Source organism: Anarhichas minor, unplaced genomic scaffold (assembly GCF_050575085.1).
Source record: "Anarhichas minor isolate MPS153535 unplaced genomic scaffold, ASM5057508v1 ptg000052l, whole genome shotgun sequence".
NCBI lineage: Eukaryota > Metazoa > Chordata > Actinopteri > Perciformes > Anarhichadidae > Anarhichas > Anarhichas minor.
The window spans coordinates 3,110,705-3,129,169 of record NW_027466498.1 but is presented as its reverse complement, the minus strand read 5'-3'; the positions used below and the strand labels follow the sequence as shown (position 1 = coordinate 3,129,169).

At 44.1% G+C, this 18,465-nt stretch overlaps 1 protein-coding gene across 1 annotated transcript in view; it reads right to left on the bottom strand.

Annotated features, from left to right (window-relative positions):
• The window catches only part of LOC142931483 (seizure protein 6 homolog), a 188,734-nt gene that overhangs the window by 16,610 nt on the left and 153,659 nt on the right, over nt 1-18,465 (bottom strand). The window contains exons 10-11 of the mRNA XM_076075411.1: nt 8,860-9,056; nt 6,962-7,156 (exon numbers count right to left, since the gene is read on the bottom strand). Of these exons, the coding sequence (XP_075931526.1) occupies nt 6,962-7,156; nt 8,860-9,056 (392 nt within the window). The remainder of the gene's footprint in view (nt 1-6,961; nt 7,157-8,859; nt 9,057-18,465) is intronic.

The window sequence follows — 18,465 nt, the reverse complement described above, 5'->3', positions numbered from 1 at the left end:
TTCTAGCGGCGGGAAACAGCAATACACTTCCTGTGCCAAGTCTGCTGGACATTAAAAGAAGAAATATGAATTGCCTAAGATGTTTAACACACTCGTAATATATCTCTAAGCGATTTTCCACATTCTCATGGCGTCATGGACAAAGTTATTCTGTTGAGTTGCCTCTTAGCAAATGGCTCTGAGTGAATTTAAGTTCCCTCTGGTAAGCAGTGATGCAGTGTCTATGTCTGTTTATTATGAAGGATGAGAACAGAAAGAGTGTAGCTGTAATAATGTATGTTGCTGTTGACGATGTTGGGGAAATAAAGAGTTTGCTGTCTTCATTCAGACTACAGCGCCTTTGTTTATTTATTTTATTACCTTTATAAGTATATGCACAAACTCCTAACCCTCAGCTACAACAGTGTACGCTGTTTGAGAAACAACTGGAGATCAGAAAAAGGAGGAACAAAAGGAGAGAGCCGAAGCTTTGGTGACGGATTTGGGGACGCATCAGGACTTTAAAGCGTTTACACTATAAAAGATATGTGGAAAAATCCGTCCCAGACCACCTGAGCAAGTGGTCCAGGTGATCAGATCACAATGTGCTTACACTTGTATTTATCACTGTCCACTTGTGATCCCATCGCCCAAGACGCCAGGGCCATAATGAAACATTTGCAGTAAGTGAATACATTAAAACAATAAACTATACTATATTTGCAATACTTACATAACAATCATTGGTAAGTAGACATATTTTTGCTTTGACAACAGCTCTAGGCATTATGAGCTAATCCCCGTTTGTGCGCCATAATTATGGGCATCATTATTGTGGAGGGGGTAATTCCAGGTGACTACCTCATGAGGATGAGATGAGTGCAAAGCTGTCATCAAAGTAAAAGGCCTTTAGCTGTTGAATTTAAGGGGTAATTGGGAAGATCTTCACACTTACTTTTTATCTTAAAAGAGCTATTTACATTTACTACAACACATATAAACTTTACATTCCTACTCGTTTTTTTCCAAAGCATGTTGTATTGATTCACATTTTTGAATGTGTTTTTCCTCCCCTCCAGACACACACTGTTTTTGTTCATGCCAGTATAATACAAAAACCCACACTGCAAAGAACAGACAACCACACATATCTGCTGTGTGGTTGACCTGTTGACTGTTAACTGACAAAGGTCAATATAATTGACCTTTGTCAGTTACATACTTGTTGTGTGGTTATGCAGTATTGACTGTGTCACTTGTTCAACTGTATTTTTGAATCAGAAATAACCCATGATCTTCTTATGATTGAAACAATTTGAATACACAATCAATAAAACACAAACTTGCTCAATTAATTCAAGGAAATTAGTTACCTCCATAAAGGAAGCTTTTTTGATTAATAGTTACTGTAATACTGAAAAGGCTGCCTGGAAGGCAAAAAAAAAATCAACTAATGTAAACATAAAATATTTCATGTTTCTTAGGAAACACTGGATAGTTTGAGCTTTTCAGGAAATGTTCTGATTAAAGCTCAAGTAACATGCAACCTGTGACCAGGTGTCCAAATCACATTACATTACAGTCATTTAGCAGACGCTTTTATCCAAAGCGACTTACAATTCAGATTCTATCACATTTCTACACCGTAGGCACAACTACGGGAGCAATTTTGGGGTTAAGTGTCTTGCTCAAGGACACATCGACATGCGACTAGCAGAGCCGGAGCCGGGGATTGAACCGCCAATCCTCTGATTGAAAGACAGCCCTGCTATCCACTTAGCCACAGTCTCCCCTCACATATTGCTTTAAATGCATATTGTACAAAATGTGCAATATAATATGAAAAATATCTGTGTAGATAATTCACATTATCAAATGAAGTGCCTTTAGATGCTATTTGGATCTTATAACAGAAGCTTTGCCTACTTTGCCATCATGAGTATCAGGGATCTCGGTTTGTACAGAAAGTATCAGACAGTCCAGCTCTGTTTGTCTGAGCCAGGTTACATGAGCCCACAGAGGATTAAGAAATGAGTTGTGTCTGTCCCGGCGTCCAGTCAGGCCTGTTCTGGTTCCAGCAGGAGAGGGGCCAGCTAGGCCACAAACACAGGATGGAAGTCAGCCATGTTGGAGCCGAGGTCCCCAACTGCTGCCAGTTGGGCTAGTCACTGGCACCTGCTTGTGTGCGTGTGTGTGTGTATGTGACCTTGTGAAAAATCTGACTTATAGATTTGACCTGATCATGTCATTTTGCCTACATTCACTTAATGAAGTGGCTGCTGTAGGATTAAAAATTAGGTTTAGGTGTAGATTTGATATGACTATTTTACAAACCGTCTCTCTGAGAAACAATCATTCATTCTTCTTGTCCTTCATTACTGTAATTAGTAGTTAGGTTTTGCATATTGTGGCATCACAAGGGGACAGGTTGTGGAGGGGCGCTACATCCTCACCCAGGATCAGTGCCCACAACCCAAAATGGCCGTCGGGCTAGAGACTACACCTCCCAGACTGCCTCATCAGGCACCCAGCTGCAGGTGCTTAAGGCCCCTAATTGAGGCAGGGCTGGGAAACTGAATAAAGGGGAGAGCACCACGAGAGAAGAGTTGGGCCCGGAGTAGGAGAGAGGACGCCTACATAGAGGAACAGATACCAAGGACTTGGCAGGGTTGGATTACTTTTTGGTGAAGAAACCACTTTCTCCTCCGGGACGCTTTATGTTTATTTCATGGACCTTTTTGTTTGATTTGTGATTTTTGAGTTAAAGGAACTGCCAGTGGGACAGACCAATAAACCTTTATTTTTGCTTATACTGTCTGATTGTGCCTGTTTTACGCTCTCTTTTGCACTGCCCCACCCTAGGGACAACCCGTGACGCTACAATATGCATGGTGGAAATAAATACACATTGTAGAGTGCTCATAGAAAACTGTCCTGTGTCTAAAAACACTCTTTTATTCATCCAATGAACACTCATTCATTCATCCTGCCTGGTTTCCATGTTTCTAGTCAGTCATGCCCACCTGCCCTCTGAAAACCCCTTTCCCACCACCACATTCACCACCTGACTTGCTCCTTCCACTCACTCACCAGCTTGACATTTTCCTAATTTCCATGATCATTTTCACCAGATTGTCTTGTTGCATTACGCAACCATTTCAGCAGTGGTGGGCCGTGCATTTTATACCTGGGCCTTCACTGCTGTCCTGCAGCTGAAACACAACTACGGTTATTATTTGTTTCGTGTAAAAATGAAGCTCAACACCTATAAATACACTAACTGCAGAGAATACGCTGAGACTGTGTCTCCTCTCTGCTCTGACTGCAGCTGGGACTGCTGCGCGAGGCTTCTGTGAGAGTACCCGCCTGTGTGTGCTTTGGGGTGGCGGAAGGGCTCACGGCAGCACCCGCTGCTCGTTCACGACAGTCAAAACACCAGAAAAGTCTCCAACAACACCAGAAAAAGTCGCTAGATTTGTCGCTAGTAGCTTTTGACAAAAAAAGTCGCCATGAGGGTTTGGAAAGTCGCCAGATTTAGCGAGCAAGTTGCCAACACTGGCACCGGCTAAATATGTCCCCAGAGCAACATTGGACGTAACAATAGTTCCTATCACATATAAAACTAAACAAAAATCCATCTTCATAAAAACAAGTTGTACAAATAATAATATATAAACAAGCATATTAAAGCTACTGCAGATGTAAAAACAAATGTATTTAACTTACCAGAGCTGCTGTTCACTAATTAGCGTTTTCTGCACTAGCCCTATTTTTATGCATACCCATACTGAAGAGACTGCAATTCTGTAACTACATGGTCTATTTTAATAATTTTGATGGTATAATACAGATAACACTTGTGAGATTTGTTCAGATGTGTAACTATCAGTGTATATATTACTGGTTAATAGTAAATGAAGATATTACACAGCTCAAATTGAAAAATTTCAGGTTCGCCAGTTCTCACCCTGGAGTAGAGCACTGAGCCTTCACCTGTCTGTGACTGCAGTATTTATCTAATATCTGTCATATACTGATCACCCAGCCCTAATGCTGAAAACCTCTCCCAAATCATAGCACAATATCTCAGCAGTCCCACAAAAACATTTGGCTGTGATAAAGTGAAGAATAAAAAAGTTAAGAGGTTTTAGTACAGAGAGGTCACGCGAGGTCGTTTTTGAACCAGCTGTTGCAGCTGTTCCATTGTACTTTTATATACTATATAACTATATATTTCACTTGTTTTATCACTAATGGCGTTCAATACATCCAAATACAGCAGTTTGGCATAATTTTGAGAGCCAGGGTCCTCTCAGAGCCTGTTTCTGGCTCTCATCCATGGGATTTTCTCGTCTGTATTCCAGTTGCTGTGTGTGTATGGAGGTCTAGCCTATCATCGGTCGATTTCAGTCTATGAGCCCTCCTTCGACGCGTCGGAGTCTCGGGAATGCACTGGGAGTAGACTGGTGTTGATTGACAACTTTTAGCCAGTAAAATTCGAAAAAGCGGCGCGCATCCCAGAGCCTGAAATTCTATTCGCCAAAAGTCTGACCCCCTACCCCCGGTTCCCACAAGTTAGGTTGACCCCCCATTCTATAGGAAACAGATGAGAAACAGACAGGATGTACGTAGCAACAATGTTTTTAGCCGCCAACCGGGGAATTGTGCCGTTCTTTTCGTGATTCTTCGTAAAAGTGAGGAGCTGCTCAGATTTTGTTCGGTGAAGCGGTTTGTTGTTCTCGCGTTTGTTTGCTCACAGCGTTGTACTGGTTTGACGGAGAGAAATTCTGAAGATATCTCTGGATTCTCGGTCAAATTCTCTTGCTTTCTGATGTATTGGTCGGCCATGCTAGTCGTTAGCATTTTGTTCAGAGCCCTCTCCGGAGTGAGTAGGTTGCCGACTCATGCCGAAAAATACGTGATATTGTGGTACATCTTCTAGTTGATTATATTAGTTATGTATAATTGTGTTTGGAGTGTGAAAAAAGTGACTTCCATGGTCGTGTTGCCCAGAAGGTGCTGTTTAATCTGGTATATAATGTGCATATGTATTATATTTGCTCTCGATATGTACATTTTTTCGACGGTATATGCTACCCCCTCTGAGCCCGAGAGCCCCCAAATTTGGGGGCGTCATGCAGAAAAGGTTTTAAAGACAAAGTTTATCCTCCTTTCTTTGTTAATAAAGAGTTTAATCTCACGGTTGTTCAGTACATCCGTGCGTTATAGTTCCAGTAAGAAGTGCTTCTCGATTCATGGACGCCAGTGAAGACAGTGGAGCCTCCCCAGTTGTATTTCTTGAATACGTTTTAATGCGTTTGAGGCTGAAAATGTCCGCTCGACAGGCAGCAGATATTGGGATTGTCACCGCCCAACATGTCACGCTAGCCCACTGACCAATCACGTATGGCTAGGCCAGCTGCAGGCTCTGGCACGTCAAAGAATACGCCCAACATGTCAAACTAAAGATCTGATTGGTTGAAGACTATGACAATCAACAATATCGTCCCCATTCACTTAAACTGCAAAGGGATTCACTTGTGAGTCTGCAGGCCTCGGGCCTCTCTTCTTACCTAGAGACACAGAGGTGAAATCTGATTGGATAAAAGCTCTACTTAAAACAAGCTGCACTGGAAGCAGAGCAACTGAGGAAGACAGTAGCTGTGTAATGAGAAAATAAGATAATGGGAAAAATATTTTTATAAATTATAATACATGTAGTGTATTTAAGAAAAATTATTAAATGATAAAATAGCTATAACTTTGTGATTCTGTTTAGGCCAGCATAGAAGGCTTTGCAGGCCCTGACGGCCCACCACTGCTTGAACTCACCTGTCTGGTTCTGCCTGCTTAATTCTTCATCTGTCCCTTGCTTGTGTTGGGGCCATGTGCTTGGCTTCACCATGTGCTTTGAGACAAAGGACATCAGGCCTTCCTATTTTGCAGAGCAACCTGGAGCCTGATTTGGGGTTGATAATGGCCAAACCCCCAATAAAACAATTTCACACACCCTTGTGAAATTCTGAGGTAGTTTTGTTGAGAGAACGCACCGCTGCTCTCATTGGACGAGACCAGGGATGCCGAGGTGGGACTTCCGGTTTCACGGCCAAAAGCGGCTAGCTCATAGAAGCGGCTAGCTCATTTAAGTTGGAGCAACTGACCACATATCAGCTATAATCACAATACATGCACGAAGTAATCACAGACAGCTGCTCTTTAAAATATAACAGAGTTTATTAAGTTCCAATAATAATGTTCTGGTCAACTAATATCTAAAACTAACAACAACTATACATTTATGAGCACGCTATCTAAAATCAACAAACTATTGAAAGGGGGGGAGTGTGTGGGTGTGTGTGTGCATGCAGTGTGTGGGTGTGTCTGTGTGTGCATGCAGTGTGTGTGTAGGGGGAAGGGGCGAGAGAACAGCTCAGACAACGTATGCGTGCTTTCGTGCACCGACGCGAGGTTGGGGGAATAGCGATGCGTTCAGGGGGGCTCAGGCGTTTTATAGCCTCGGCATTCCTGGGCTCATCCAATGAGAGCAGTGTTGCATTTGGGTGACGAATTCACACCTGGATGTAAACTCCTTCCTAGTGGGGGGTTGGTGCTTATCAAACCAAGTCAGGATGAACCCTCGCCTGCAGAATCGGCAGGCCCAGATCTCTTTGTTTCAAAGCACATGGGCCCAACAATGTTGTATTGTGATAATAGCTGGATATGTGGTCTGTTGCTCATACTCAACACCTTTACTTTCACTTTGAATGCGTAATAGGCTAACTGACATGTCACAAAAGGCTCACGAAAAGGTTTCAAAAACAAAAAAGGTTTATCTTGTTGGATTTGTCTGACATGATCTATCAACATCATCTCCTACATATATTTCCTTGTTGGTGATGAAAGCACAATGGACACTTTGGTACTAAGCTTGTATGGTCTCAACTGGATGATTCAGTAGTGATGGCCGTGTTTGTGTACCAACCTCTTTCACAGCTTGGTAAGTCGCCGCTCCAGGTGAGGTCCCATTGGCACATGAGCAGCTCAGCACCCACCACCTGAAAACCAGGGTAACACTGGTAGGTCACCACGGTGCCCTGAACCAGCTCAGGGTGAGATGAACTCTTCCAGCCATTAGAGATCTCTGGAAGCTCGGGGCAGGTGTCATTACGAGCTACTTCTGCAGGTGTGTGTGTGTGTGTGGGGAGGGAGGGAGGGGTTAGAGAGAGAGACAGCAAGGAAGCGAGAAAGTCAAGACATTAGGAAAATGTAAAGTTTAAGTGGCATAAAGATACTAATGTCAGTCAGTCTCTGTCTGCCCAACACTTTGGTTCATAGCAAGAAATCTTAGCTGCTAGCTAATTTATCAGGAAATTCCAGCATATTCATGATCCCCGAGGACGATCCCTGACATTTTCAATTACCTTCTGCCCTTTCCTCTACTTTTGCACTTAAGAAATAGCTAAATGTAAGTGTCACACTGCCATGAAATTCATATGAGATATTCATGGTCCTCAGAAGATCAACCCTTTCCATTTTGTACACTCCTTGAGCTTTCCTTTAGAGCCACCATCATGCCAACATATCAACTTTATAAACTAAATATCTTTTGTTGTTATAGGCAGACTGCTCACTCATATTCCTAAGAAGATGAACCTTTGTGAAATTCATGATCCGATGGTCTTTCCCCCAGCACCACCCAGATACCCAATATCCGCATTTATACACACATACCTACACATAGCACCTACCGTATTTTCCGCACTATAAGGCGCACTTAAAAGCCTTTAATTTTCTCAAAAAACGACAGTGCGCCTTGTAATCCGGAGCGCCTTATATATGGATCAATTGGTTAATTGGTTGATCCATACTGGTTGTACACGGCGCTCTGTCAAAATGTTTCAGTACGACTGGTAAACTACAAAGCCGCACCGCGGTAAACACCGGTACTGTGCTTACTCCTAGTCCAACACCACTTGTGTGTATAAAGACCCCAAAATGGCACCTTTCAAGAGACACGCTTACGACGCTATTCTATTCTATGCGCCTTATAATCCGGTGCGCCCTATATATAAAAACAGTTCTAAAATAGGCCATTCATTGAAGGTGCGCCTTATAATCCGGTGCGCTTTATAGTGCGGAAAATACGGTACATACATGACAGTTATTGGTGTTTTTGTGAGGGATGAAAACTCCTGCCTTAGCCTGCCCATCTCAAGGCCAGTGATCTGTATCTACAACACATTCTCATTCCCAAGTCATCAAATAACTATACTTGGTCAGTGGCCCTAAGCTTCAAACTATGACGCTCTAGGTTCCCCTCTAGCAGCAGCAGGCGCAGGCCCTCTGCTTAGGAGTCTCATCGGACAAATAGCACTTGGAAACTTTAGGGAAGCAACATTCTCTGACAACTGCCCACGCTGTCTCGTGTTTACATTCCACCAATGAGATTCATGAGGAAACTGTAATAAAATCTTTCCCTCGCTTTATTCCTCAATGTCCATCATCTGTATTCTATAGCATTTCCCTCGCTCTGAATTCATTAACTCTTATCAGATATAGTGTGCTGACTACGGCGTGGTGCTGATGGAAAGGCCCCGCCAACACAAGGGACAGCCTCTTATTGCTTATTGTAAGGACTGTAAAAACAAATTCCCTCCTCCTCTAGGTAGAACTCACTGATACATTCCTGATACACCAGAACAATATCAGATTTTACTCATAAATGACATTGAAGAATACCTAAACATTCTAAGAAATATACTTCACCGAAAGGGAGAAGAGAAGATGGACAGTAAAAATACAAAGCTAGAGTCGGGATGTGGGGGGCCTAGCTTAGTCCATGTGGTTGAGTTATCCATGGGCACTGCTTCTATGGCTTACCAAAGAAGTGGACTATGAAACCGTTGCCGTAGCCGTAGACGTTGGTGGCAGGGTCAGACTGGAACTGGATGGTGAGGTCTGCTGTGGAGGTGTAGAGCTTAAATCTGGACTTTGATCCTCCATACTGACCCAGTACTTTAGCTGTAAGATCATCTCCATCATAAAAGGTCAACAGATCATTCTTCCCAATATTCAATCTGAAACGGGAGACACACACAAAATCACATCTGTGTTTAGTGTCCACCTCAAAAAATATTGAGTTTGTTTCTATGTGCATAAAATAACAGGTGGATATAGATACATTTCACTCTCTGCTCCCTCTGGCCCCAACTTTAAACTCTTGCAGTGAATGACGTGGTCCCAACTTATAGATCAAACACCACTTCTGTGCACCTTAAAAATATTTACCTTTTTTTCCCATGATACACAACATAACGTTAATAGTACACCTCACAGTCCGTCCTTACATTTTTTAAATTATAGTAAAGAGAGCAACGACAACTCCAGGTCAAACCAAGGCATCTTATCACTGAAACAGACTGTTACATGGGCGACTGTGTCTCAGAGGTAAGGCCAAATCATAAGATCGGCAGTTCGATCCCAGGCTCATCCAGTCCGAAGTGTCCTTGGGTAAGACACTGAACCCCGTGCCTTCGGTGTATGAATGTTCGTGAATGTGAATTAGTTTTGGGTCCTCGTGTGCAGGCGGCACCTTGCATGGTAGCCTCTGCCATCAGTGTAAGAATATGTGAGAATGGGTTGAATGTTGACTTGTAGTGTTAAAGCACTTTGAGTGGCTGGAAGACTGGAAAACCATGATATAAATGCAGGTCCATTTACCATTTACATCATTCACAACGGACAGCGTGGTTCCTGTTCCATTGCTCCTGAGAAATCCAGTGTCATGATAGTTATGTGACTATCGACAAGGTGAGATCTTGTGGTTCACATCACACTGAAAAATTAACTGAATTTCCCTTTTCAGAATATTCTAAAACATCTGAGATGCTATTTCCCGGCTGATGGAGACTGACGAGGAACACAAAAATCACGACGTTGACAATGAAAAACAAACATTTCTGTCTGTGAATCAACATCACGCTGAATAAGCACACTTACTTTCACAGTTTCCCTGTCAAAGTATTTGTGCTGATTTGAACATAGTCTATAAAGCTGGAAGTCTTACAAACCTCAGAGCTGTTTAAAAATGTCACCCGGGTCTAAGCTATCTCTTTGCACAGAGACGATTTAGAGCATGGAAGTAATGGCTTAGCCAGAATAAAGCAGTGACATGCTCTTTGCTGTCTCTAATTAATCACCAGCGGCTCCTGATAAAACTCATTAGCCAGCCTGAGATTGAGCTATTAATCACTATGGGAATGCCAGAAAATCAAAGGTTCAAGAGGCGTGGATTGAATCGATATATTGCAAAGCCTGACAGAGGATGAAATGTTTATTTTTTGACTTTTTTGTTTCAACAAAAACAGGAGGAAATGACTATGTGAGGTAGTGAACAGACGAGAACTTCAGTGGGTAGTGTTTGTCTTTTCACTGGCAGAATCATTAGTCTTCTGTTAGCTGTAGACACACGCGCACACACACACACTCACACACACACACACACACACACGTATAATTTGTATTCCTACACTTGCAAGGAACTTCCATTGAATACATTGATTCTCAAACTCTAACTGTAAACTTCTGATCTTAACATAACCTGACCCAGTTGACTGATATGTATTTTGGTCCTGCCTCAGAAATAAAAACAACCAACTTCAACTTCATGGGCTGCATACAGTAAACCAGTCACGTCACACACACGTGGCGAAATGGACCAATACATACCACATGCTAACTGTAACTGTGTTGTGATGATGTTATATGCGCACAGTGAAAAATCACTAATTCCTTTTTTTTAAAGTTGCATTCAGATAAAATCATCCCATTTTTTATGTGGCTCAATTTTACAAGCCAGGATAAAGTGACTGAATTGCCATGTTTTCTTTTCATTTCATTGATCTATCCTGACATCAAGTTAATGTATCCAATGAAGCAATCATGACCAATTATTACTGATGAGTAAAGTCAGTCTGGTGTTATTCTATATTTTTCCTATTATCAGCAATCAATTCCATCAAAAACAATGTGTTTTTTTCTCAATATTTTCTGAGATGTAGTTTTTATCACCTTTAATTTCAAACAGGTGGGTGGAATTTGGTGCGCATTTGGTGTTCCGGTGAGTATTTGTGGCAGCAGGCCGGTGTATGTGGGATTGAATAAATTATAGTGTGTGTGTTCATGGTGATGAAGGCTCATTGACAACAACTTTTTAGTAGACACATTCTTTGAGGTTCGTATGCTACAAATAAGTAAATATTTGAAGAGTTTCAAATTCTGGAGAACTTAGAACCTGTTCAGTTGTGTCAATTTAATCCGTTTTTGTGGCCATTTCTTTTTCAGCTGACTCGATGTAGGAAGATGACATTTTGGTTGACTGCTTCTCAAACCAGGGGAAACAGCTGTTCTTGACAACATGACAACAAATTGGAGATATAGGTTGTGATTCAGAGATATGAAGCGAGGATTTGTTTTTTTTCAAAAGACAATGTCAAAACAATCAATCAGGAACCGCCTACAGATGAAAAATGTGTAAAAATATAAACAGTGATGTGTCACGATCAGGCTTTGCCCTGTGTGTTCTGTGTCTTTGTTTCTTTCTGTAGCTCCTCACTCACCTAATCAGTTCATTCAGTGCACCTGCCAGTCACACTCACCTCATCAGCTCATTTAGTCTCAACTGTTCACTCTGCCTAGTCACTATTTAAACCCCTGTCTTTCACTCACTCACTGCCAGATCATTGTGTTTGTTTCCCGTCCAACCCGCCCGTTTTGCTCGTCCTGTTCCCGGTTTTCCAGTCTGCCTGTTCTGCCTTTTCCTGCCGGATTTTCCCCCTCGTCTTTTGTCTTGTCCCTGGATTCCCTGTTTTTGGTTCATTAAAAACCTTTTTTGCACTACACCTGACTGTCTGCGTCTGAGTCCTCATCATGCCCCGTGACAGAATGATCTGGCCCAAGATGGACTCAGCAGACCACAGTATGGAGTGTCGTCTCCCCGACTGGTATGAACAATTCATGGGAACCCGTCTGGCCTTTGGAGAACCTCGAGGTGTCCAGAAGGCAGACCGTGACCTAATGGACATCCCGGTCAAACCTCGAAGGAGGCAGAGGAAGGGCCAGACTCCCTCTCCCGCTGGGCCGCAGTTATTCCCTGCTCCCGCTGGGCCGCAGCCGACTCCAGCTCCCCGTGTCAGGTCGGCGGTTCGACCGACTCCAGCTCCCTGTGTCCAGTCGGCGATCCAGCCGACTCCAGCTGTTGCCTCGGAGCAGCAGCTATCCCCAGTCCGGGCCGCCGCCGTCTCCGAACCGCAGCGACCTCCAGTCCGGGCCGCCGCCGTCTCCGAACCGCAGCGACCTCCAGTCCGGGCCGCCGCCGTCTCCGAACCGCAGCGACCTCCAGTCCCGGCCGTCTCCGAACCGCAGCGACCTCCAGTCCCGGCCGTCTCCGAACCGCAGCGACCTCCAGTCCCGGCCGCCGCCGAACCGCAGCGACCTCCAGTCCCGGCCGCCGCCGAACCGCAGCGACCTCCAGTCCCGGCCGCCGCCGAACCGCAGCGACCTCCAGTCCCAGCCGCCGCCGTCTCCGAACCGCAGCGACCTCCAGTCCCGGCCGCCGCCGTCTCCAAACCGCAGCGACCTCCAGTCCCGGCCGCCGCCGAACCGCAGCGACCTCCTGTCCCGGCCGCCGCCGTCTCCGAACCGCAGCGACCTCCAGTCCCGGCCGCTGCCGCCTCCGCGCTGCAATGACCTCCAGCCCTTTACCCCGCTGGGTCATCAGTCTATCCCCCTGAGCCCCAGTCTATGGACTCCGGTTGCCCGGAGCCTCATCTCCAGCCCCTGGAGACCTGTTCCCCGTCCGATCTCCAGCCCCTGGAGCCCTGTTCCCCGTCCGATCTCCAGCCCCTGGAGCCCTGTTCCCAGTCCGATCTCCAGCCCCTGGAGCCCTGTTCCCAGTCCGATCTCCAGCCCCTGGAGCCCTGTTCCCAGTCCGATCTCCAGCCTCTGGAGCCCTGTTCCCAGTCCGATCTCCAGCCTCTGGAGCCCTGTTCCCAGTCCGATCTCCAGTCTCTCGAGTGCAGTTCCCCTCCTGGTTCCCAGTCTCTCGAGTGCAGTTCCCCTCCTGGTTCCCAGTCTCTCGAGTGCAGTTCCCCTCCTGGTTCCCAGTCTCTCGAGTGCAGTTCCCCTCCTGGTTCCCAGTCTCTCGAGTGCAGTTCCCCTCCTGGTTCCCAGTCTCTCGAGTGCAGTTCCCCTCCTGGTTCCCAGTCTCTCGAGTGCCGTCCTCCTGACCCCCAGTCTCTCGAGTGCCGTCCTCCTGACCCCCAGTCTCTCGAGTGCCGTCCTCCTGACCCCCAGTCTCTAGAGTGCCGACCCCCAGTCTCTAGAGTGCCGACCCCCAGTCTCTCGAGTGCCGACCCCCAGTCTCTCGAGTGCCGACCCCCAGTCTCTCGAGTGCCGACCCCCAGTCTCTCGAGTTCCGACCCCCAGTCTCTCGAGTTCCGACCCCCAGTCTCTAGAGTTCCGACCCCCAGTCTCTAGAGTTCCGACCCCCGGACCCCCAGTCTCCAGAGCTCCGTCCTCCGGACCCTCAGTCTCCCCAGTCTGCCAGGCCGGCCATCCCTCCTCCGGACCCCCTCCACCCACCCGGTTGTGGACTCTGACTCTCGGCCTCGGAGGAGTTATAACCCTCCTCCGGGCCCCCACCGCCCTCCCTTGGAAGATGTTCATGTTTTTTTTTCTTTTGGACGTCTGGAATCCGTCCCTTGGAGGGGGGGTACTGTCACGATCAGGCTTTGCCCTGTGTGTTCTGTGTCTTTGTTTCTTTCTGTAGCTCCTCACTCACCTAATCAGTTCATTCAGTGCACCTGCCAGTCACACTCACCTCATCAGCTCATTTAGTCTCACCTGTTCACTCTGCCTAGTTCACTATTTAAACCCCTGTCTTTCACTCACTCACTGCCAGATCATTGTGTTTGTTTCCTGTCCAACCCGCCCGTTTTGCTCGTCCTGTTCCCGGTTTTCCAGTCTGCCTGTTCTGCCTTTTCCTGCCGGATTTTCCCCCTCGTCTTTTGTCTTGTCCCTGGATTCCCTGTTTTTGGTTCATTAAAAACCTTTTTTGCACTACACCTGACTGTCTGCGTCTGAGTCCTCATCATGCCCCGTGACATGATGTGACAACAAAATTGAAGACACATTTCTCCTGATTATTGTGACATAATTCAATATTTACGTTGTTCCAAAGTTGAGTCAAGCCTGTATCATTTCCTGTTAATACAAAATGTACTTTTCTTGCCAAAATAATATACTGTCATAAGTATATACTAGTCTACACTGTGGGTAAGTAGCCTGTCAAACATTCAAAAGTAAGTCTTACTTTCCCTATCTTATTTAGTTTGCTCTCTATCAAATTAATTAATTCAGTCTGTCAGCCAGTTTAATTCAATTAAGGTGATTTCAACTGAGAAGAATTCTGACTAAATACATATTCCCACCGCAAAATGTCAGTGCTTGATGCATGCAGTCTCTGAAAAACATGACTCCATAAACTCAAGTTAGAATCCTACAAAAGATTTCACCTAAACAACTTAAACATAATGTTAACCTTAATCCTACTCTTAAACACATCATGAAAGGGGACATCTGGAAAGCTGGCCTCACCTTGATAAGGATTTTGTCCATCTGAAGATCTAAGTCTGGTCCTCACAAGCATAGCAAAATGAGTGTGCCGTCTTCTAAACTTGTTGTGTTCCATGTTTTTTGATTGCTAAGGGATAAAGCCTCTCACCTGCTCAGAGAGCGAGGCAGATTGAGAAGTATTGTCGGGTGGCTTCAAATTTGTTTTGATTAAGCTAAACAAGGCTTTGTGCGGCTCTGCAGTGAATCTGTAGAGAAAAATCAATCACAGCCTCCATTCCCTGACACTAATTTGATTTAGTTCAATTTTAAAAAAACAGGGCTGAGTTTGGCCTGGCCCATGGGACCAGCTGCCAACACATTTACCCCAACTATTCACTTTATGATCTTCTATTTCCATCTTTCCAAAAGTAAGAAATGCATGAAGAGAATGGTTGGAACTAAATAGCATAGAAGTAGGAGGAACATTAAAGTTTTTACCATTGTCACTATAGATCAAAATAAAATGTTGATTGTTTGTTGTTATGGATACAAAACACGTCTGTGGGGCCATAAAGTCACTCACTACTTTGAGACCTCCGTTTTGGCCTACCATCCACATTAAGCTGGCATTTTCCTTTTATCATCATGCCAGAGTGGAATTAAGAATCGTTGATTCTCAATCCCACTCTAGTTTGCTATAGGTCGGTTTGTACGGAAGTTAGCCCTCTACAACGGACGCAATGGAAAGGGGACACATTCAAAATGGCCACAGTTCTGACCAACCTACTACGTTGACTTGAATGGGACTGTTCCTTCTCCAAGTTCTGAAAAGTTCTGTGGAAAACCTGCATTCTCTCGAATAGTCATCAGGGGGCGACTCCTCTGGTTGAAAAAAGAGGTCTGGTTGTATAGAAGTCTATGAGAAAACGACCCTACTTCTCACTTGATTTATTCCCTGAGTAAACATCTATAGTCTCAATTGCTTGTTTCAAGTCTTCTTCACTGGAGCAAATAAATGTCATATCTCCTTTATGCTTTGTGCTATTGTGATTTGTGATCAATGTTTGGTGGACATATGTAAATAATATGTCTGAGTCACTATGACAAATTTGGTGCAATTTGGCCATTAGGTTCCGCTGTAGCATCATCATCTAACTATAAAAGAAGACATCTCTGTCTTTGTAAGTATGTGTGTCCTCCACATATCTCCAGAACCGTTCATCTGATCCACTTTACACTTAGCGGGTGTATTGCCGAGGACCCAAGTTGGATTGTTCTTTTAATATTGCAGACTAATAAGCACTTTAAAAGTTACTTAAGTTTAAAAGGCCAATGCTTTTCCATCCAGAAGCAGTGGACAGTAGTCTTAATTGTGTAGGTGGTTTAATTTAATTTACTGCCCTTACTTTCACTTTAATCAAACATTTTACTCCCTCCTATTTCATTTGAAGGCCATCCATAAAAGTAATTTGATACACCGTTGTGATAATGTCCCTCCTGCCATTACACAGATGGAGCAGGAGATATGTGCGTATGTGCACAGGTGTCTGTGTGGACCTTGTTAAAGGCCTCATATATCTCTGTACACTGTCTCACCCAGAGGGCTCTGGGTGAACAGCTGCTCTTGATACGCTTCATGTACATGCTCAGACACCTGCTGGGCATATGTTGAGACAGTGAGGAGACTTTGTGCTAGATTAGAATGCTTCTCTCCGTGGAAATCTCTGTTTTTGGTTTATTCCCATGAGCGCTCTCTGGGAAACTGGACCACAGTGTGCCGACACCTCAAGTTTAGATTTCAACTTATCCCAGCACACACAGATGCTCACACTCACAATACACACACTGGAATCCCAAATAACAATCCCTAAAGCTGCAATGTGTACAAAATTAAAAAAAACGATGATTGCTTTTCCTCCAAGAGGAGAACATTTAGATTTTGACCCTGCGACTGGACTCCAGAACAGGTTATGCTAAGCAGTAGGTTTGGCTTCAGAAGTGGTGGTGGACATAATGCATCAGGTTTTGACTTCATTCTTTATAAACCCATTTAGGTGATGCACATTCCTGTTGACAGTATCATGTTACTCCACGGAATGACTGTCAGTAGCATTAGTGCACCAAGAAAAACATGGATACCAAAACATGGATGTTAACAATGCAGGTTAAGAATATTCATAAAATAAGCTTGAATTCAACACCTGTGAGACAAAACGCTGGCCAGAATATCCACTGATCGCTCACTGCTGCTCATAAATCAAATTACTGTGAGTTCAGATGGGTAGAAATGGAGGGAAAGGTAGAGGAAGAGTGTGGGCTACTATAAACCCAGTTGAAAAGTGTAGCTGGGGAGCTGAACTGAACACAACCCACATGAGTGCATCAACATTTTTATCAATTAGAGCTTCTTTTATCTGGGCCATGCCTGGACAGTAAGAAGACACTGTCGTTTAGACTTTAGTAGATTTTGAAAAACAATGGGGACATGTACAGTGACGGATACAGGACAAGGCTAATGGCTGGACCTGAAAATGGCTTGAGTTTTTTTTCAAAGGGATAGTTCACCCCAAATTCAAAAATACATATTTTCTTTGAGTTTGGTTTTAAGGCTGTTGTATTGCCTAAATGTTTTTGTAGGATATTACCACACTACACACACATTTTCTTTTTAAAATGTATGACTTTTGCATTTTCTGCCAATAGCATCCACACTTCTCTGGTGTTTTGAAATGTTTGAAAACGCTGCTGAGGCCGTTTCAGTTTAAAAACTCAGTGGTTGCATTTTAGTCTGGATCGGCAGAAACATCAAGGGCGTAGGTTTGGTCTCAGCATTGGTAGGGACACTGGCAGTCCCCCCCCCCCCCCCCGCCATCTAAAAAAGTCTTAGTTGATATCAGGGGCGTTTCTAGGATTCAAAGAAAGGGGGGGCTTAGCCCCAAGGGGAGCAGCATGTTTGCGCGCAGCCCGCGCGGCAATTTTCTTTGGGGCCCATTTGGGGCCGCGGATATCCATTGTTTCAGACAGTTCATAGATTGGTTCAATCAGAAAGAGTGTGATTTTGCTCTGTAGATTTGCTTGCATTCAGTATATGATAACACAAGAGACAGAATTTGAGGGTCATAGTGAAATTTGACAACACAAATATGAACTTTTCTCAAAGGGGCCGCACACAATGGATGGAGAATGGACCTGACAGTGTCAACTTTATATCGTTCAGTATGATGATAGGCTATTGGATTGTAATTTGAAGGGGGAGAAAACATACAAACCAGAACGCACGCACATATGTAGCATGTTAGAGTTATACATAACTTGTCCATGTGAGAAACAATAGTTTAATTTAATGACATGACTAAAATAAAAATATATATTTTTTTCTTCTTTTTTTTTTAAAAGCCAATAATGCCAAATTATTTGGGGGGGCTGAAGAACATTTGAGGGGGGCTTCGATTACAATTTTAAATTTTTAATGCGATTAATCTTATTGTTATGGCAAAGTTCAATAATGAATTCAAAAGTAGTGTATTGCGCACTTTTATTTTAAAAGTACTGCTATATGAACAAAAGGGCAATAACATTTGGTTTGCAAACACTTTAAACAAATCAGGTTCTTTTTAACAGCAGTATTCCCTTTACACAGTAGCAGTTCTATCTCTTCACTATCTGTGCTCAGTGTGTGACTGTATGTGAAACGTTCCACTGCTGTGCAACAGGAATAAAATGTTTCAGCACGTTTCAGCTAAATATCTGTCTTCATGACAGTCAGAGCATATGAATGCAGCTCTACTGTTCATCAATATAATGCTGTAACTCAGAGGTGATGATGGTTACCCAGCGATCAAAGAATAAAGACACTTTACCCACAATTTAGGT